General features: G+C 44.5%; 1 protein-coding gene and 1 long non-coding RNA gene across 2 annotated transcripts; both read right to left on the reverse strand.

Moving 5' to 3' along the window:
• Positions 1 to 1,526: 1,526 nt before the first annotated feature.
• Positions 1,527 to 5,955, reverse strand: slitrk2 (SLIT and NTRK-like family, member 2). The gene has a single exon (XM_005458218.4). The coding sequence runs from the start codon at positions 5,044 to 5,046 to the stop codon at positions 2,359 to 2,361; it is 2,688 nt and encodes an 895-aa protein (XP_005458275.1). The 5' UTR covers positions 5,047 to 5,955; the 3' UTR covers positions 1,527 to 2,358.
• Positions 5,956 to 21,198: 15,243 nt separating this feature from the next.
• On the reverse strand, positions 21,199 to 21,742 carry LOC102076493 (uncharacterized). Its single transcript, XR_266916.4, has 2 exons — positions 21,445 to 21,742; positions 21,199 to 21,365 (listed from the first exon to the last, which is right to left on the reverse strand). It is a non-coding gene; the product is annotated as an uncharacterized LOC102076493 (long non-coding RNA).
• Between the last annotated feature and the right edge of the window lie 577 nt (positions 21,743 to 22,319).

Below are 22,319 nucleotides of genomic sequence, written 5' to 3' on the forward strand. Positions count from 1 at the left end.
GAAAATAGAGGTCGTCTTCTTCTGCCACATTGCTACAAATCCTGTCCACCAAGCCCCCGAAGTGCATGGATGTTGATTTTAGGGATAAATCTAGTCATGACCTTTAAAGAAGCGTTCCTTTATGTCTAAATTTGGTTGAAAATCTTTTCCACACATTAGAAAGAATTTAAAAAGGCTAAAGTTGGCTCAAAACTAAAAGTCTGAGAGATATGTGCATCACATGTTGGTGTTTCAAAAATACAAGCATGCGTCTCCAAACTAACATCATTAATATATATATTGAGTGAGACTGTCACAAACAAATCTTACCATGAAACAAAAAGAATCATTTATATGTAGATATATATAACATCCATCCATCCATCCATTCGCTTCCGCTTATCCTTTCCAGGGTCGCGGGGGGCGCTGGAGCCTATCCCAGCTGTCATAGGGCGAGAGGCGGGGTACACCCTGGACAGGTCGCCAGTCTGTCGCAGGGCCAACACACAGGGACAGACAACCATTCACGCTCACATTCACTCACACATTCACACCTAGTGACAATTTGGATTATCCAATTAACCTATCCCCTCAAATATATATAACATGTATGTTCTAATTTTTTTTAAAGCATCCATTAGTACTGGTTTGTACATGATGAGTAGCTGTATGATGATTGCCATCTCAAAGCCAAACACAAGGTCGATCAAATGCTGTATTTGTTTGCTGTACAAACACAAAAAATATAGCTAGGTATGATCTAAAAGTCTAAACCACCATGTCTGTAGAAAATTTAACCCAGTTTTCCCCTGCTCTAAAATCTGCCTGGTATGCAGTACATGGCTAATTTGACTGTCCAGTATTTCTTTTTTCAAGATCTAATCTACAGAAAACTTCCCCATAGACACAATTCAGGTTGAAAGAATTAATCCAAGCTTTGTTTTACAATGACGACTTTTCCCATTTTACTTTTCAACCATATTCAGTTCTTCAGTCTTCTGATATCAAGGTTATAATCCTGACCCTTTCAGTAAGGATTATAGTCTGACAGCCTTAGACATGATTAGCCAGTTTTCCACTTCAGTACATCTGCAAGACAGCCAGCAAACCTGAACCCAGAACCAGAAACACATGTAGATCTTTGGGCTAAATCTGGTCAGACAGTCAAGAAAAATAAAAATTAAAAAATGGCTTGGACATGACTCGCCAACACCTCTGTAAACTCCCTAGATAAGCAAATGATGACTGAGCAGAAACCGACATTCACGGACATCTGCTGCTTGGTAAGAACGCAGCGAATATCTTTCAGCTGCAGGAGAAAAGGAAAAAAAAGAAAAAAGAAATCTCGTCAATCATTAGAGGGCCCATCACATTTCATTACAGACAGAGTGAGTGAGAGAGGAGGAGGAGGAGCTGCAGGCAGGCTCTATTTTCATTTTCTTTGGCTGTAACCACACACACACACACACAGCAGTCGGCACAGCGTACCGCCACATCCAAAAATAATCATGCACAGTGGAAACAAAATTCACTCCCAGCTCAGGATCTTGACAAAGTGCTTCAGTGAAAATTTAATTGCGCTGCTTTGCCACACTGTATTGCTCCCCTATAGCATACAATGTTGTCTAGAAGTTGTACATCTCCAAAGACACATAGCAAAATAATATGGTCTTCCCTGTCAGGAACCAACATATAACTTCACACCCAGTCTCGAGTTCATTTTTTTCTTTTTTTTCTTTTGAAACAGACAAATAAATCTTCTATTTTACATAAAGATTTCTTTAAAATACAGCACTTTGAAAAAGAAAAAAGGACATTTCCAGTTTGCAGAGAGCATCGTTGCTAAAATAGTTGAGTGCAAAGGCACTTTCTGGGATAAGTATCGTATGATTTCGCCATTTGTCGGGTGTTGAAAAGGTTTTCTTTGATGGTTTTAACACTCACCATTTATCTGTGTAGGCTAAATATGTACAGGAATGTCAATCCTCTTCTACAAAGAATAACTCTTCTTGTCTTTGTCACTGGGAAAATAAAATACAGTTTTTGTACACAGTCCTGCCCATTTTGGATACCTGCTCTCATCAAAGTCTTTTTCTTTTTTTAGAATTTCCTTTTTCCAAAAATGAAGAAATAATTTATACCTTCCAGGAGAAAAAAATAGACCTGCATAATAATATACTTCTTATATTTCTTTTATACATCTTGGAAAGAAAAAAAAGAGAGAAGAAAAGAGAGAGAGAAAAAAAAGATCATCAGAGGCTTCTGTTCACTTCCAGTCCGTCATGTAGGATTGAACACAGATAGATAAGATAGATATATAGAGAGGGCTATTATTACAGTAACAGCGTGATTATTACGAATGCGGCCGTTGTCGCTATCTTACAGTTGGCTCATGGCAGTCTGTTTCTCCAGAACCTCCAGGTAGTCGGGTTCTGCTTTTAGCTTCCCAGGGAGCAGGAGTTCATTTTTAGAATGGTGTTCGGGCCCAAAGTATTTCCTTGGGGTGCCATACAGCACAGTTTTGTTTACCCTGTCCTGGTTGCTGATGTGCCTCCGTGCTGTGGCAGCCTCGTAGGGGGGCACGATGCAAGGTCTCTTAGGCAGAGTGCAAAAGTTGTAGGTGAACGGAGGGATGCCTGCCGCTGTGGGGAGCTCTTTGTTGGGCCTTTCCCCTAAGTTCTGATACAACATCTCAGGAGGCTCCGGGGTGACCAAGCCACATGAATTTGGAGATTTATCAATAAAATCCACTGTGCTGATGGTGTAGGCCCCTGGGCTGCGGTTGAGGATGTCGTCCTTCTTTGTGTCCAGAGGCCCAAAGCTGAGCTCCTTCAGGTTGCGGTAATAAGCCACCTGTTCGCCATCCTTCTGCATGTAAATGGGGTTTTGGCACATGGAGCCCACGGGCGGGGGGATGTAGTTATAAACGTGGCTTTCAGAGCTTTTGTCTTGGGTTGGTTCAGGAGCGTAGGAGCCATACTGCACTTGGAAAGAGTTGAGATCTAAGTTGTTAGCACCTGTGGGGATGTGTTCGACCCCTTTGCGCCGTTTTAGAACAAAAACAAAGAGGCCAGCACCAAAGCAGACAGACAAGATGAAAACCACAAGGAGCCCAAGTATGAGGACTGAAAGGGGGACCTCGGGGTGTAACTCAGGGGTGTGGAGGCGGGATTCAGTGGGGCTGATTGAGCTGAAAGAAGAAGACGGGGAAGAAGAGGGAGAAGAAGAAGAGGAAGAGGGGGTTGGGGCTTCAGTGCGAGGGCTTATTAATGTGGGAGCCTTTGTAGGGGATGCCTGCTGCAGTGGGGGCACCTCGCTGGGCTCAGGGCAAATGGCCTCATTGCGAAGGGAGCGCAACAGGCGCCCTGCATGCTTCGAGGGGGAATCACAGGTGATTTCATTAACTACCACGCTGGTGCTGGACAGTTCCATCCAGTTTTTAAGGGCAACGATGTCACAGGTGCAGTCCCAGGGGTTCTCTTGCAGGTCGATCTGAATGAACGCAGACAGCTGGTCTAGAACACCGCGAACCGGAAGGTAGGAGAAATGATTATTCCGCAGGTTGAGTCTTGTTAGCATGGTGCCCCCGAACACATTGTCAGGGAGCGATCGCAGCAGGTTGTTGTTGAGAAACAGCAGCTGAAGGTTGTGAAGTGAGTTAAATGTTTGTGGTAAAATTTCCTTGATGATGTTATATTCCAAGTAGAGATACTGGAGAGACTGCAGACCAGCGAAGAGAGACTGAGAGAGTGATTCAATATAATTCCCATTGAGATATAACCGTCTGAGGTTTGTGAGATTCTCAAAAGCTCCTTCTTGAATCACTGCTATCCTGTTATTCCCTAAATGCAGCAGCTCCAGCGAGCTGTACTCAGTCAGATCAGTTCTGTAAATCATTTGTAAATAGTTACCAGTGAGGTGGAGTTTCTTTGGGTAGGAGGGCTTGGGGTGAAGCTCAGTAATGTTGTGTAACTTCCGCTCTTGGCAATTGATGTTCAGTCCACTGTCTGGGTTTTGTGACGTGCAAACGCACACGCTAGGACACAGCATGGGCACAGGGGAACGTGTTTGGTAAACCATTATGGGCCCAAAGACGTGTTTGTCCTTTGAGAGGCGAGGGGTAGGTCTGTAGCGCATTTTGGGAGGGCGAGAAGCTTTTGGGGCTCGGGTGGGGGTGATAATACCAGGGTGGTAGGTCGGGGCCAGGGCCCCTGGAAAATGAGAGTCGGAGGCAGGGTGAACACGCTCCCCTGCGTTCCTGCGGGGGCACAGATCCTGCTTTATGAGCTGTGTGATGTCTTTGCCGTGCAGCCTGAATGGCGTCTCGCACACTATGTCTCCCACAAACACAGAGATGGTGTCCAGCCAGGATTTGAGGGGGATTAGATCACAGGTGCAGTTCCACGGGTTCTCCTCTAGCTGAATCTCCATGATGCCGCCTATGTGCTCCAGGACCCCTGCAAAGGGCAGCATCTTCAGTCGGTTACCACGTAAATCCAAATGCGTGAGGAGCACAAAACGGAAGATATTAGGAGGCAGAGACAACAGCAGGTTGTCGTTGAGGATCAACACTTTGAGCTTGTTCAGCTTACTGAAAGAGCCCGGCTCGATAGCACTGATATAATTATAATCTGCCTGTAAATACTCCAAACTCTCCAATCCTGCAAACGTGTCCTCTTTAATCACCTCCAAGTTATTGTTGTTCAAGTGGAGCCGCTTCAGGAAGCGGAGCCCGTTAAAAGCGCCCGGTCGGATCTCCTGCAAGCCGTTATTCCCCAGATGCAGCGAGGTGACATTGCCGTAATTGACGAACTCATTTGCGCTGAGCCGTGACAGGAAGTTTCCATTCAGAAAAAGCTGGGAGATTTTATTGGGAGGCGCCTGAAACTGGCTGACGGTGGTAAATCCTTTATTCTCGCAGTTGATGTTCAGGATGTTCTCTCGCTCTTCGCAGGCGCAGCGTGTCTTGCAGATATCTTTGGAGGCTGAAGTTTTGCGGCTCTCCGTTTCGGACGGTGACAGGCTGGTGACCGTGAGGACGCTCAGCAAGAGGACGCCGCTCAGCATTTTTACAGCCAGGAAAGGTCGCTGAAATATAGATCCAGCATTTAAGTTTGCCGCACGAGCCTCGGATAGAAGATATGGGGGTGGGGAAAAAAAGAAAAAAAACTGGGAGTGAGTCCTCACTGTAGGGACAGAGGGGAGAAAAAAGGAGGTAGAGGCGCTCACACGGACACAAACACGCGCTCATACAAGCTCAGAGGCGCGCGGGGGGAAAAGGCGCACCGCCGTTATTTGGTATAAAAAATGGGACCGTGACGCACAGGGGATGCGCAAATCTTTCCGTTGACCTTCACGATGAATTCCAAAAACTGTTTTAAATCTCCCACAAATGTAATCAATCCTTGACAAGCAATAGACACAAACCACTGCGAATCGCCGGAATCCTGCTTGTTGGATGAACTTGGCACATTGTCAGAGGCAGAGAGAAAAAAAAAAGCCGCTTACAGCTACCCTCTTTTTCCTTTAAGAGAGCTCCGATTTATTCAGCGGCTTCACGCAAATCAGCAGCAGCTGCAGCCAAATATTCACAGGGAGACAGTGGCCGCGAAACGCTGCCTCGCTTCCACTCCACGCAGAAGAGGCGCTTCATTATAGTCCAGGCAGAAAAAAATTACTTAAAAAAAGATCCAGAAAAATTGCGCAAAGACGCACCATGATGCACGCCTGGCCGTCCTTATATCCTTCTTTCTTTTTCTTCGTTTTCCCCTTTAAAGAAAAGAGGAGGGCAAAAGTGAGTTCGCAGAAAGAAAAAAGGAGAAAAAGCAGCGCTGTGATAGAAAGAGAAGTAGAGGAGAGAAATGTTCCCGGAGCTGAGACATAACTACAGCCTGTGCTGTCCTCCTCCTCCGCTCCGCACACTGAGAGCAGCACTGAGCGTCTGCTGCTGCTGCTGCTGCTGCCCGACTGCGTTCGTGTGTGTTTGAGAGAGAGAGGAAGGAGCCCATGGGGCCGTTACGTCACCTACACAGTCAACACACACACACACACACACACACACACACACGGGCTGAGAAGGCAACCAGCAGCCCGCAAAACGATACGTCTTTTCTTTTTCCATTGACTCCGACTAATCTTTTCCCAAAGTGAATGTGAATGTCTGTCTCTGCAAACAAGGAGAAAGTTTTAGCTAGAAAAAAGGGATGCTATAAGTTTATCAGTGTGTGTGTGTGTGTGTGGTTTTAGAAATGGAAGTTTGGGATAGGGGGGGGGCTCTGCGCTCTAAAGTTTAAAATTACTTTTCAAAGTAAGTTCAAACTGGAAGCTGTTACACAATATCACTTAAAAGCCACAATTGTAAAAATTTAAAGTGCATTTCAGTGCATTCTTACCTGCACTGCAGAAAATACAAATGCAGTGATGGTGTATACCTGCAAAACGTGCAAAAATTGTAAATGCAGTAATACAGAAACTGAATTACAGAAATCATTTTGTCTCTTTTTTGAATATATGTATATGTTACCCATGACACCACTAGGAGGCAGGAAAGGCCTCTTTACAATCTCCATGTGTCTCATGATTTTCTCACTGTCACTTTTCTTTTGTCATATGTCGCTTTCATGTTCACACACCCCTTTACTATAAAGAGATGCTATTAATGTCAGGAAGAAGTAAACTCAGATCAAAATTGAAAATTATTCTAATTAACAGAGCCCATTAGAGATTAATAAAAAACATTTAAAGGAACAATTTTTAATCAGAGTACAGCATCAAGCAAGTGAAACTTCTGGGATATTGATCTGTTCAGTTATATAGTAGAGGGGCTGTTAATCAGTTTCAGTTACTTTGGTGTTAATGAAATTAACACCAATTAACATAAAATAAACGTAATGAACAACCGCCAAAACAGGAATGCTTTTACAGGTGGGTGACCACTGCCATTCTTTCTTCCCCTTCTTTTCTTTTCTTCCCCTTTGTTTTTGTTTTGTTTTTTAACTCCCGGAGTGCCGAACATGGCCGTAGAATGTCCTTAACCCATCAGCAGGACCTTTGTCTGGTCCTTTGTTTCATTTTCGTTCATCCTGTTCCTTTTGGCACAGACTTCCCGAGAGCCCTACGTCCCCCAGTGGGCCCTGTACTCACTGCCTGGCATTGTGGAGCCTGACTGGCATTTGCCATAGAATACCAGAATTGACAGGTCCACCACTAGTGTCCTGTGCTTTTCACACATGACAGCAGGTTTACTCTGAGCACATGTGACAGATGTGAAATGTTTTAACATCTGCCTTTAACATCATGCAGCATGTCTGGTTTGGTGGTGGATCAGGGTTGGTCCTGGGAGGCATATCCATGAAGGGATGCACAGACCTCTATAGGCAACAGCATCCTGATTGCCATTAGGTATCAGGATGAAATCCTTGGACCCACTGTCAGACCATTGCTGGTGCAGTGAGTTCTGGGTTCCTCCTGACGCACAACAATTCCGGGATTCATGTGACAAGAGTATTCAAACAATTCCTGGAGGATGTAAGAATTAATAGCACTGATTGGCACCCATGCTCGACTGACTTAAATCCAACAGAACACCCCTGGGACATTATGTTTCAGTCTATCCAATGTCGCCAGGTTGTACATCAGACTGTCCAGGAGCTCTGTGATGCCTTGGTCCAGATCTGGAAGGAAATCTCACCATCTGTTGGCTTATTCGGATCATGCACTGATGTTGTCAGGCATGCACAGAAGCACGTTGGGGCCATACAAACTACTTAGTTTTATTTCTACATAATGATGCGGCATCCTTTTGTTCCTAACACATTACAAAGTCACATCAATATAGATTCCAGTAGGATTTTTTCCCCATTGAGATCTGATGTGTTTTCAAAGTGTGCCTTTAATTATGCTAAACAGTGTAGTAGTACATTATATGCACCTATATGTTGCTCTATTTTTTTTCACTCATCAAGTATTTGTGAAGTCCAGTAACATAAAACTTACTTCCCCAAATCCTTCAAGCACTTTCATGTTAGAAAAGCTAGCTTATGCTTTTCAGGGTAAAATGGCTTTTCACTGGAGCATTACCCTCTGACATACCAGCATTGTACCGTTTGCAGAGTGTACTTATTTGTACTCCTGTGGTTTGTTCCTTAATGGAGACCAGTCTGGAAATTCCAGTGACAAATCTTTACTTCAGTGTAATGTACTTTCATTTATACAGCGCTTCAGATCACAAGACATATTTTTTAGCATACATTCATAGAGCACTTTATTTTCTTCACATCTGTGGTTAAAGTAGAATGATCAGTTAAGCTAACATGCATGTTTGGCATGCACAAGAAGAACAGGCAAACTCTACACAAAAAGGCCCAGCTGACTTTTTTGCTATCAGGCAACAGTCCACCACTGTGAAAATAATTGGCCTTTTAAAGAAAGATGCAAGGTACAAGTTATGGATTTTATACAAATATGTAGGCAACTTTTTAGCACAAGTAGTCAACCTGAGGTCCAAGCAGCACGAGCTGATTGCTTTTGTTGTCACTGTCTTTGTGTTTTGAAACCAAAGGGTGGATCTGTCTGAGAACCTGACGAACACGTCACCATCATAGAATAGCAATATGTCAGTCACAAGGTAGACTTTGAAGCTATGCCCATCTTTCATATGCAGTTCATCTGAAAGATTGAAAATATTAGGTGGATAGGATAGTTAACATTAGATTAAACTCAGCCAGTTTTTTTTTTTTTTTGCTTAAAATTTTCTTTCTTTCACACAAAAAAATTAAATCTTCTTTTGATTTGAGAATAAATAGAGAAAGCCGTCCTTAGATGACCTCAGGTTAAAGGTGCATAATTGGTACTCCTGTATAGAACTTGGAGCAACCCCATGGCGTGACTGATATGTGATTTGTGAAGGGTTATCTAACTCATTCCTGTGAAAGTAGAATCAGGAAGGGAGTGATGTGGGAGCTGTGGTGAAGCCTGCAGGCAGCATTCTCAGCTGGTGCAGTGGCCTTACTGCAGCCTGCCTGAGGACTGTCAACAGGCTGTGACAGCAGGCCAGGCGTGAAGACACAAAGGTGAGGATGATTTTCTCCATGTCTGAGTCTGACAGGACTGGTCCAGCTCTGGTTATGTTCCATGAATTGGAAAAAAAAAGAGCATCGGCTGTAAAGACAGCTGCTGTAGAAGCGGTAGGATATTTCACAAGTATATATTTAAAGTTAATCCTCACTGAGACCCACCTGCAATCTAAATATATCACCTAATAGCATCAGTGAGGAAAATGATGATAGAGAGTGATGCACATGATGATGTCAGTGAGCCAGCCTTTTCTTTGTTTATTTTTTACTGAGAATGATAGCCACCTCACATTTCGGCTTTGATTGATGGGGTGAAGGAGTGCTGGATAGAAAAGCCTGCAGGTTTCACCATGAGACCAGGTGGGTATATATTGTCAGTGCTTTTCCACAGCACATTTGTCAACTCAATCACAGGCCACTGAAGACAACTGTACCCGAAGCGTGAATGTGTGGGTGTGTTGGAGAGAGAAAACGAAAACAGAGGGCAAAGCAGGGTAAACTATGGTAACACTAGAGAGCCTGCAGAAATCTTTGTGAATGGGCAAATAATAAACCTAAATAGGCCCCGGACCTAAATAGGCATATTATGGGTCTAGTTTCATCAGCATTTCAAATTGTAGAATTAATTTGATGAAATCACTGCAATTACTTTAATCAGGAGAGACTTAAAGAGCAATTAAAGTGTTTTTAACCCAGTATGCCCATCAAGAAAAAGCTGAACAATATCGAAGCAGTTCTTACATCAGGATGCAATTTAGTCTGCCTTAATCGCCACCTTACCATGATGGCAGGGTTTGTGTGCACTTATGATCCCAGGAGCTGTATTGTCAGGGGCAATTTGGACTTGATAGGGTCTCCCTGCTATTTGTCTGACCTGTTTGAGATGTCAGACAAATAGCATTTTGGAAAGCACCCATAAACAGAAAGTAAACAAGGTATAAAGTTATCCTGCTGAGAGGGGGACTCAAGGGGGAATACCAGGCGGCCAGACGTTAGTACATGGGCCCCACCCAGGAGCAGCTTGAATGAATAACTTCGGCCCACCACCCGGTGCTATAGGGGTTCAGTGCCAGTTGACATAGACCCTGGTGATCCAATTGCCGACTTTCAAGGCCCCTCACCAATCTTTTGGTGAGGGGCAAAAACTAGAGCTGACCTGGAGGAAAGGCATTGGGTATACTTGTATCCCCTTGCACATTGGTCAAATGAAACTGAAGGTGAATGAGGTTCAGTAAGGTTGCATGGATATGATGCACCATCCAAAATGTTGTAAATAGGGGTCAGGAACCCCACATGCAAATAGGGGACTCCTCCAGTAGCAACTCAGTAGACAACGATCACTTTATTAAATAGTGGTGGTGAAAAAGAGCATTCATATTTGAGTGCTTGCGACAAAAAAGAGACGCAATAGTTAGCACTGGACATTGGGATGATTGGTTCCATAAATCATCTTCTGAACATTTACCCAGGAGACTAGGGTTCATGCACAGTGTGGAACTTTGGAGTTTTTTGAGTTTTATTTTCAGTTGATGTTTGGTTAGTTATATGCACCAAAGATACTTCATTACTATAAATATGAAAGGATCATTTTAATTTTTTTGTATGACTACATGAATTTATTTAAAAAACTGCAAAACACACCTACACCTATGAGGGGTTACTTTTTGTCCATTATCAATTATGACCCTACTGGTAGGGTCACTTTTCCTGATCTGAAGCATATTTGATTGATGTCATCTGATAATATCCATTTAATGGACTATTAACATTCAAAGCAACTGTCTGATTGGGGAATGACAGCTGTCAGCATCTCAAGATAGCTGCTTTAAAGCTGAGACTGTCAAAGCTGAGGGATAGGCAGACTATAATTAAAGGATTATCCTGTATACAGTGATCATTTCCAACTGAACCCTAATATTAAATGCTCTATACCACACTGTAATTGGAAGGGAACACTTTCCAGGATTCTTTCAATCAGGGGTGTTTTATCAGGCTGAACTGCCACTTCTGAAACATTTAGATACATCTGATCATACTCGACAGACTGCAAGCTTTGTAACGTTCTAAGGCACATTGCGGTCATGGTTCCAGACATATATCTAAGATGGTTAAACCTGCTTTGCTTGCATGTATGTGGGTGGTCAAAAGGATATTAAAATGACCCTTTGCACTTGTTATATAAGGAGAACCAGTGTTCATCGACCTGCAGTCCTGGATGTTTAGGCTATTCCTTCTGTTCCAGTCTTTTTGTCACTTCTACTTTCCCATGATGCCACTCATTCTGCCATCATCATTTCTATTCAGTTCTCTTCTTGGCCGCCTTATCTGAAAAGTTCTCCGATACTAGTTCCTCACTACCTTAATGCTTTTTTGGCTTTCTCCCCTTTAGTATCTCATTCTTATAACCTTTCCAGGACCACTTTATCCACATAAAGTCTTTTCACAGTCTTTGTTTACCATCTACTCCAGAATTACCACAACCAGAGTCCTGTCCAATCTCTGACCATTATTGGGGAAACTAACAAACTAAATAATATATTACTTAAGCTCTACAACACTACATATTTATCAGTTTTACTCTGTCTCTCTTTATTGAAAAACATTTACACTCATTTAGCAGAAAATAAAGTACCTCCATAATGGTAATAAATAAATGACAACCTCACAATGCCTGTCTGTCTATTTTTCTGCAACTACTGTGCAGCAATAATTTGTTTTAGTTTTCTCAACCAGGCAGTGTGTTGTACTTTAAATTCATAAAATCTGAGCACAGGTTAGTTTAATGCACTGGTATTTTTCTCTCCATACCTGGCAAAAACTGATTTCTGGTCACTGAGATACTCAGTAATTCATGGTCTGTATAGCTGCTGTTCCAAATAGATTGTGTAGATGAACATGAACCGTTTGTGTCGCTACCAGGCCTTAAGAGTAATGCAGATTATATGCAACAGGGCAACAAAAAAAACCAAATCTTCATTGCTTAGTCTAGGTAGAGAGTTTACATATTTTTACTGTTTGCCTCAGAGTAAACATACTTATATTAAGTCCTCACAGTCGGTGTGGTGTGGGGGCACAACAAAAAGTGCGGGGTCAAGCAGAAGAAATGTTGAAATGGATGAGATGAGAAATGGGAGTGAGGGAGTTGTCTGATGTGGTACAGAAACAGACGGATGAAAATGATTTGTTGAGAAGACAGACTGAAGGATTGCTGTTTTAATGGTTTTGACATATGCCTGTGAATGTGGTGCTGTGTGGGGATTTACTCTGTGACTGTCACAGGTTTCAGAAATGTATCAAAAGAATGACTTCTAAAAGAGAAGGACTCTACCATACCAAAAAAACCAAACCAAAACAAAACATATTTTTCTCTAAACAACTCTCACGTCTAAAGTGTTAACAATGTTGTCCAGTTGAAATAGATACACACTCTTGACTTTTGTTGGGAAATTTTAGTTTTGATGGACTGCTGATGCAGAATATTGGTAATAAATAGGGGTTGACTTAAAAAATCGATTTTCCAATTAAAATGGATTTCAGCTTGAATATCGATTCATTAAATCCTGATTCAATATATTTTGCCCGAAAAGTCAGAGTGTCAGGTGAAAGCTCACAAAACTATTTCAACAACCACCAAACAGCTAAAACAGTAAACGAGAGCAGGTAAACGGATTCTGCACAAAGATGTAAACACAAAGCGCAGATCGTTCACTCGTCGGCACATACATGGACACGCCGTCGGGCTGAAAGCCGACATCTCACATATTCTGGTGCTGCAGGTTTTGTCATTCAAGATCCCAACTATGCTTCACATTTGATAAACATCGTCATTAATTCCCTCTTACTTTTGCCATTTTGCTTCCACCACAATAAAATCACACTTCCTGCACAGCTCTCTCTCGCTCTCAGTGTACTTCAAGAACAGTTTCCCATCTCAAATCTCAGTTTTCTGCATTATTCGCTTGCTTATTACGCACCAGTCTACCTCTGTGTAGCGCTGTCGGAACCTGTTTTTTTTTTTTTGTTTTAATGACATCCGACGAGAAAGTCTCATTTCTGCTGTTCAATACCAAAGAAATTTTAAACTTTTTAAATGACGCCAAATTGCAAAACACTGTGTCTGTAATCAGACCTCTGTAACTTTGCACTGCTTCACTGGGTTCATGGTTTGATCTACTGCAGAATATTTTTAGGGCAGTTATCTGCTACAAAAAGCCAGGCCAGGTGTTTTATCCTCAGTTACTTTGACACAAAGGCGTCTGCTGTAATGCTTACACCTCTGATGAAGTCTCACAAGTGTCAGCTTTGTTGTTATACATAGATATAGAAATATGGATATGTACTGATAAATGATCAGAATATGATATTTATGACTGTTGCAGTCACAACTGAATCGAATCGGGACCTTGTGAATTGTAATTGAATCGATTACAGAAATCTAGTAATAAAGTGGACCTGTTATGTTAATTTTCAACTCTGTATTTTTATTCCTGGACTCTAGAGTAGCTTTGCATGACTCACAGTTTATAATAAGCTGCTTTAGGGCTCTTCTCCCTTTTCCACTCTCTTATCATTGGCTGGGCTCTAAAAACAGAAGTTGTGGTCAGCAGGTGGGTGGGACTTCTGTGTGACGAGCCAAAATGGTTTAGCTGATCTTAATGGGATACCCACTATCACATACAGAGCAAACTGTGGAAATGAGATGCCTGAGCTTTTGGCTCACATATATTGCTTGCACATATGCTGACCTGATTATTAGAAACTTTGGCCATATATGTATTAGTACATATATAGCATCTGTACTAAAATGTATATAGGATGGAATATTTGTAGGGAACATATTCTCATTTTTGATGTAATATATATAGACATATACTTTAAATTGAAACACAATGCGATTGAAAAATTAACGCTATGGAAAACCGAAAAAATGTAAAATAGCATGCAATGACCCCAGGTGAACATACTGTTGGTGAGCACTTGAAAATGTACATTATATACAGTGGGTAGGAAGAGGCCCTATCCACCATTCCCTGCTGTAGTCAGGTTGGAGAGATGAGGTCAGAGTCTGAGCACCAAATATTAATACTTTACATTAATGCTGTAAAAGCCTGCACTCACACTGCACATTCTGGGTCTGACTGGACTTCACTTTTTCTTTTTCGTCCTATATTTTAATCAGTTGCCCTTCTTTCTGTTTGTCCTTTATCCTGAGCATCTCCTCTCATGCACACACAGATTTGAAAGGCGTTCTCACAAAGGAGGATGAAGTTTGTGGTTTTATTTGTTTTCTGGTTTAATTGGGGTTGGTTTTAGTGACTAAACATTGTTGCCTCACAAGCCTTACATATTTACAGTTTGCAGTTCAGTTTCACAGATGCAACTGTCCTCAAGGTAGCGTTGAACTTGTGTTCCTGGGCATAGAGGCCAGCTGAACTGCACCTGGGTTCATCTTTTCAAGTGGTCCAGTGCATGATACGTTTAATTGTACTCGAGCACACTGGTTAAATGAACTGGATGATCACACACAAAGATAAATTTAATATGAGTAAACAAAAAAATGCATCGTCACCGCATTTGCCTGTTTCTTCTTTTCGCAAATCCTCAAAAAACTCTTGAAACCATGACATTTACAGGAAGGGGAAGGGTAAGAAAATCAAGACCAGGTTTTTGTTAGGAATAATTTTATGTTATTATCAAATCTAGTTTGAAGGGGATGTCCTCTGTCATACTGACAAAATCTTGTTTTATTTATGTAGCACCAATTCACAACAGCAATCACCTCAAGGTGGTGTGTATTGTAAGGTAAAGACCCTAGAATATTAGAAAGAAACACCAACAATAATACGACCCCGTGTGAGCAAACATTTGGCAACAGTGGGAAGGAAAAACTCTCTTTTAACAGGAAGAAACCAGTTGAGGGTGAAAGGAAAGAGAGCAGAGAAAGGATATAGGAGCCACAGTAATCACAGTAATAAATACAGTAATCTTGAAATGAGATGAGTGAAGGAAAAACATTCAGTGATATCACACAGAGCAAAACTCCCACTCAGACAGCGAGCTGTTTAAAGAGCACATGCGGCTAAACATGTCACTACTCATCTGATTGGGGGTTAGGGTCAGAGAAAACCACCGTGACTCACTGAATGGTTTAATGGAAATGATGTGAATCATATGCTGTGGGTTTCAAAGTCACCTGTTCCTTTAAACTGAAAACATATGAGATATTTGTGATGTACTGTCTCTCTAGTAATAAAAACTGAAGCACCAGTAAAAACTGAACATATCCATAATCATAAAAAAACACCTTGTGTTTTCTTTTTCTGTTGTTTTAAATCCATAATTTAATTATTGAAGAGATATATTGTGTTTTGAAGTTGTTGTACAATTCAATGCATTTAAATTGAAACTCCTACTCCTGCTCACCCATTGTAAAAGCTTGTAATTGTCTGCCTAAGCTGTAGTTTCAGCAGGGCTCCCACATGATGCGAGAGCTAATAAATTGTAATGAGACAGAGTGCCATGGTGACAGAATCATATTTTTCTTTTGGTCCCAGGCTGAATTTCATTTGGATCCCTGGCTAGAAGCAGTTTAAGAGCCCTTGTGTTGAGTGATACTTTAGCTTGATAAAATTCTGAGTGATAAAGTTTATTTCTGACTTTTATAACACATTTGTGAAAGGACATGTTGGACCATCTAGCTGTAAAACTGCACTTTGGTTCTTAAGCTTAATTCATTATTGCCGCAAAATGTTCAAGATGAGAGCAGCGGCACGCTCCATGTGGCAGAGCAGCCGCGGTGTGTGCTTAGAAAACAGACGAGCACAAAGCTAATACAATTTGTAGTGTTTTCACACAGGCAGGAAAATGAAATGTCAGAATCCAAAACAAAGGAAATAAAGAGTGGAGACAGAAATGGTGAGGACAGAGAAAGAAGTTGATGTGAAAGCAGATCTTTTGTAATAAAACGCTGAATAATAAATAGCTACAACAGCTCCTTTTCTAATTAAACATCACATGGGTACAATAGAGAAACTCCAAAGTGATTATCATTAATATATTTATATATCGTAAACTTATGTCGTTATGTAAGTAACTGCTGAAATGTAAAGCTCCGGGAGCCATTTAATCCCCCCCCAGAGGAGATATTCTCAAGGGATCATTAAATGGTCCCTTTAAAACCGTACCCATGCCTATAATCCTAATGATCCATGTCATTATTTGGATGGTTTAAAATACTTAATTTGGTTAGTTAACCACTGCAACAAAAAAGTCAATTTCCTAAAACCTTCAGTTTTGAAAAGACTATATTGGGCTTCAGAAATGTATGAGTGAGAAAGGAATTAAGAAATATAATGGAGTCTGTTCCAGGAAACTATGAGACTCTTTATCATCTCACATATGTAAAACCTGGTGAAAACTACAGTGTTTGATTTTGAGCTGTCCTAGATGAGAAGGATGAACAGGTTAGAGAACCCATGCAATCACTAGTCACTAGGGAAAAATGTGTAATCGATTGAGTGGAGTGGTTGAGAAACTATAAAGAGTGAGATGCAAACCAGCTTGTCAGGGTTTCTGGGTCGTTGACCCAGTATTTTCAGTTCACGTTCACCGTTTCTCTACTGCTGGTTCCACTTCCTGTTTTATTGTGTTAACCTTGGTCTGTGTTCATTATGTTCAGCCCTCTTCCCATTTATCAGTAGTTCTTTATGTTCAGCTGTTCACTCACCTATCAGTCATTATTCAGCCAGCATATTTAAGTCCTCAGTTCTCTCCTGGTCTTTGTCGTGTCATTGATGTTATGTTGTTGTTCCCGTTAGTTCTCAGTTATTCAGTCAGCCAGTCACTCCTACCGTTCCTGCTTTGTTCGTTCACCTGCTCCCAATAAACCCTCATCATTTCTGCACCGTGAGTCCAGCGTTTGGGTCATCTCTTCCACGCCTCCACACACAAGACCTGACAGAATGACACGACCCGCTTTTGACCCAGCGGACTCGGACCTTTTTGAGCGGCAGGAGGCAGCGCTCTCCATTTGGATGGAGAAGCTCAAGGAGAAACAGCGGCTCTTCGCGGAGCGAGAGCAGATCTTCGAGGGAACTCGCCTGGCTCTGGGCGGGCCTCGGAGACGCCGCGTTCCCCCACCTGCTGCCTCACCTGCACCGGATCATTCGCCGCGGAGAGTGGACGTTTCACGCCGCACTGCGGCCGCTTCCTCTCTCGCCTCTCCGCTCCTCGCTCCCACACCCGCCGCCTCATTCACCGAACCTCCAACCTCGCCATGGCACAGCGGCTACGCCTCCCACCTCGGCTCAACAGAGGCGACCGCGCCAGAGGCTTCGTTGTTTACCCCGGCCGCTTCCTCTTCACGGAGAAAGCGGCGCACACGCCGCCCTAAAATGGACTGTTTTCAGCAACTCCCGCTGGTGAGCTCCAGTGACTGTTTTCCACCCTCCTCATTTGATCCTCCACTTAAAACCATTAATAAACCCATCTCTGATTCATGGGATGTTTCCCTCCTGGAGGATTCTGTGGACTGGGAAGATTTTTTTCTGCTCTGCATCCTCAAAGACTGTAAATAGTGGTGGCAGAAAGACCAGAACAATCCCTGATAAACCCGCCAGCATCACACACCCAGTCACTATTTTCACACCCATCACTCAGCCATTTCCTACCAGCACGGTGGCCCAGATTCGGCCTTCCTCTTCAGCCGTTTCACTTCCTCAGATGACTAGGGCCCAGCCTACACCCACACCAGTGCCAGCTACCAGGAGGAGGGCAGCTGCGACCCAGTCTACCTCCACACCCGCTCCTGTTTCTCGGGTGGGGGTGACTGGTGTCCAGCCACCTCCCGTGCCTGTCCCAGCGCCCAGGCTGAGGGCAGCCAGAACTCAGCCTGACCTCCCCAAGGGCTCAGAAGAGTTAGCCTCTCCGCCCGTCAGTCCACCACTTCATCCACCTCCTGATCCAGCCTTTCACGCCCTTGCACTATCCCTGGTTAGGCTAGCTGAGGTTTCTCCTGCTCAGGCACCAGCTTTACTAGCCCAGGCTGTAGCTTTATCTCCGTCACTAGCTCAGTCTGTAGCTCAGCCATTAGCCACACTCGCCTCAGCTCCGTCGTCAGCCACACCCCCCTCTGTTCGTCCCTTAGCATCTCCACTCCAGTCATTTCACTCGCCTGCTGTTCAGCCTCCACTCCAGTCAGTTCACTTGCCTGCTGTTCAGCTTCCAGTTCAGTCAGTTCACTCGCCTGCTCCCCAGTCTGTTCCTGTCCAGTCACCTGTAGTCCAGTCTGCTCCTGTCCTCCAGGCCCCCGTAGCTCAGTCTCCTGTTCCTCAGGCCCCTATAGCTCAGGCCCCTATAGCTCAGTCTCCTGTTCCTCAGGCCCCTATAGCTCAGTCTCCTGTCCTCCAGTCTTGTCCTCTCCAGCCTGTCCAGTCTGTCATCCAGTCGCCCGTCCTCCAGCTAGTCCAGTCAGTTCAGTCTGTCATCCAGCACCCTGTAGTTCAGTCACCCGTTCTCTCACCTTCTGTAGTCCAGTCTTCTGTAGTCCAGTCACTCATTCACCATCCATTTCAGTTCCCGGACCCGAAGCCACAGCATTCAGAGCCAGCTGTGAGCTCTCCCGCTCCTCTGCCAGGGTTTCCGCACCCGCTGGCCCAGCCTGTCTCCAGCCAGAGGCCTCCTCGCCTACTGGCCCAGCCTGTCTCCAGCCAGAGGCCTCCTCGCCTACTGGCCCAGCCTGTCTCCAGCCAGAGGCCTCCGCGCCTACTGGCCCAGCCTGTCTCCAGCCAGAGGCCTCCGCGCCTACTGGCCCAGCCTCCGAAGCTGTTGCTCCGTCACCGCCGGCTTCCATGCCGTCGCCTGGTCCAGCCTCGGCCTCGGCTTCTGCTTCGCCTGGTCCAGCCTCGGCTTCGCACAGTCCAGCTTCTGCCTCTGCGTTAGCCTCGCCTGGTCCTGCGGCTGCCATGCCGTCGCCCAAGCCACGTTCTGGACGCCGCCGCCGTCTTCCTCGCGGCCGCCCACCGGACCTTCTCAGTGGCCGCCGCCGTCTTCCTCGCGGCCACCCACCGGACCTTCTCAGTGGCCGCCGCCGTCTTCCTCGCGGCCGCCCACCGGATCTTCTCAGTGGCCACCGCCGTCTTCCTCGCTGCCGCCCACCGGAACTGTTCCAGCTCAGCCACTGGCCACGTGGCCGCCCACCGGAACTGTTCCAGCTCAGCCACTGGCCACGTGGCCGCCCACCGGAACTGTCTTTGTTTTGGACTCCGTCCCTCCGTCCTGGGCCCCCTCCGCCCGCCCTGTTCTGGTTTTCTTTCTTTTGGCCGTCGGGTGCCGCCCTTTGAAGAGGGGGGGGTACTGTCAGGGTTTCTGGGTCGTTGACCCAGTATTTTCAGTTCACGTTCACCGTTTCTCTACTGCCGGTTCCACTTCCTGTTTTATTGTGTTAACCTTGGTCTGTGTTCATTATGTTCAGCCCTCTTCCCATTTATCAGTAGTTCTTTATGTTCAGCTGTTCACTCACCTATCAGTCATTATTCAGCCAGCATATTTAAGTCCTCAGTTCTCTCCTGGTCTTTGTCGTGTCATTGATGTTATGTTGTTGTTCCCGTTAGTTCTCAGTTATTCAGTCAGCCAGTCACTCCTACCGTTCCTGCTTTGTTCGTTCACCTGCTCCCAATAAACCCTCATCATTTCTGCACCGTGAGTCCAGCGTTTGGGTCATCTCTTCCACGCCTCCACACACAAGACCTGACACAGCTTCAGAGTGAAACATGGACATTTTGAAATGTTTTGGTTTCAGTGATAAGGTACAACTTTTAATTTGAATGGTCATGGAATAGTGACTTCAGTGATGTTCGTGTTGCACATCACTTGGTTTGGTTTTTGTGCTTCACTTACGTCAATAGCAGGAGATATAAAGTATTTGTGTCACTGAAGTGATTTTCACCTGGCACTGATGCTAAAGCTGCAGCAGCTAGCAATTGATATTTTTCATTTTCATTAAAGAAATATGAGAAAATATTTTTAAAGATGAATAGTTGTATTGAAGTGTTTTTAATCCACTAAACAACAACAAAAGAAAATCACTGTTCATAGTGGCAGAAATCTTGGCACTGTTTTTTTTTTCACATTGCTGACTGGTTCGTATGAGATCAGCCTTTTCAGGTGTGCCTGAACGATTGCAGATAAAATAGGTAGAAAAATGTGTTTACAGAGCAGAGCTATTTGAAGGGAATGCATTTCAGTTTTATTGAAGCTTGACTCAATAAGATAATTTCAGCCTGCAAGAACGCAGTGAATCTATGAAAACAGGAAAGAGAGAAAGAAGTCGGTGAAGTACACATAAAAGTACTGACAGAGAACTTCATTTAAAAATATATAGGAAGACATATAGTTCTGTCTCTTTTAGTCCAGACTAATGGCATCTCTTCTCAGTCTGAGCATTAAAGAATGCTTTAATGCCCAGACTGAGCCGACTGCAAATCTAATCCTTGAGAGTCATTGTAGATGGGTGGCTATGCTTACTGGCTTTTCAGTGTCAATTTATCAGTCTACACTATTGTGGCACAATGTGTTGATGCATCAGTGTCCCCACCAGCCCACATCCAGCAAACACAAGGTCAAATGTGTGATTTTCCTTCTTTGCTGTGTCACGTTAGGCTGAAGAGGTGCAGCAGGGAGGGGATGTGTGATTATGTGTGGTAGGTGAGGCACAGCTGGCAATAAATGACCTTTATTCATGTCTGGTTTCATATGTTTGCTCAGATCAGAAGGATACGCGATACATGAAGGATGTGCAACAGTGAATATAATGTGAACACCTACTCACACAAAACGCTCTCTGGCATAGGAGGTGCTTGTAGGTAATTTAAGCTGTAAGACAGCACCTGCAGGAGGACATCCTTCACTGAAAATTTCTTATTGAAATCTGCAGTCATGAATCATCTTTATCTTGGAGAGTTTGAGAGTTGTAGTCCCAGCTGTGCAGCATCCAAAGAATTTTAACAATAACCGAAAACACAAGCGAAATATTTCTGAACTGATGGTGAGCTCTGAGAAACAAACACAGCATTTTTGTTTGTTAGCAGTGTCACAGTCTGCCACGCAGACCGCGGGGATGAGGGAAGTAGGACCCAAAACGCGGGACTCTGCGATGCCACGGTGCACTTTATTTACAGTGAATAGACAGGTAAGTCCAACAATTAACTCAGAGATGCAATTTGCCAATGGTGCTCGTCCCTTGCTCCCAGTGCGTCCCGTGCAGTAGCTCCCCTAGTGTGTGTGCTCCCCAACTCGCTTCTTCGCTCGACTTTCCTGGAGGAAGAAGGACAATCTACAATTAGCCACACACGCTAGCCAAATACCAAGCTCACACGTCTAGCACAGACTATACCAGTCAGGAGTAATAATCCCACGTCGACTGTCGCCGCGAGTCCAGGTTAAATACCTCTCTCCAGCCGGGAGGGATGATTACCAACAGCTGGTCAGGTAATCAGCTGCAGGAGGGCCGGTAACAGTGAAGAGGGACTCCCAATGACGACAGTCGCCAGGACACGCCTCTCCCACGGCGTGCACTTCTGTAAACAGCCCGAGGACCGGAGAGAGAGAGGGAGACGCAAACCCACACGCAAACACACACTACACATTCAACTGTGGACCGAACAGTAGACGACACAGCCCCTAAATCATAATCATAATAATAACAACAACAGTCCATAACTGCTCACGGACCCCCGAGTCCTCCAGAGCCGGGTCCGTGACAGTACCCCCCCTCTAAGGGTCGGCTCCCGACGACCCAAAACAAAAAGCAAAAAACAGGAAAACCACCCCAGGGCGGGCGGCGGGGGCCAGGACGGAGGGCCCCAAAACCCCTCCGAACCACACCACTACACAACAAAAACGAAAAAACTCAGTTCATCAGGCCAACCCCCCGCCCTAATGGCAGCAAACATAGTTCTGGTGGCTGACCCGGTGGACAGCAAAACAGGTGAAACCTGCTATGGATAGGCAGAGGCCGACGACCATTCAGGAGGCCTACCTTCAGTCCATCGGTGGAAACGCTGGATCTCCGGCGGACGGCCATGGGTCCAGCAGCAGCGACGAAACAGTTCTGGGGGCCTGCCACTGATCCAGTGGCGGCGGTGCTGCATCTCTGGTGGCCTGCCAGGCGTCCAATGGTTGCGGCGCTGCAGCTCCGGCGGGCGGCCACGGATCCGGTAGCAGTAGTGTTGCAGCTCTGGCGGGCGACAGAGTAGAACAGCCCATGAC

The sequence above is a fragment of the Oreochromis niloticus genome, linkage group LG2 (assembly GCF_001858045.2).
Source record: "Oreochromis niloticus isolate F11D_XX linkage group LG2, O_niloticus_UMD_NMBU, whole genome shotgun sequence".
NCBI classification, from domain to species: Eukaryota; Metazoa; Chordata; class Actinopteri; order Cichliformes; family Cichlidae; genus Oreochromis; species Oreochromis niloticus.

What these genes read in the sequence shown, in the direction of transcription:
- slitrk2 (XM_005458218.4), bottom strand. Translation starts at nt 5,046, where the DNA reads ATGCTGAGCGGCGTCCTCTTGCTGAGCGTCCTCACGGTCACCAGCCTG.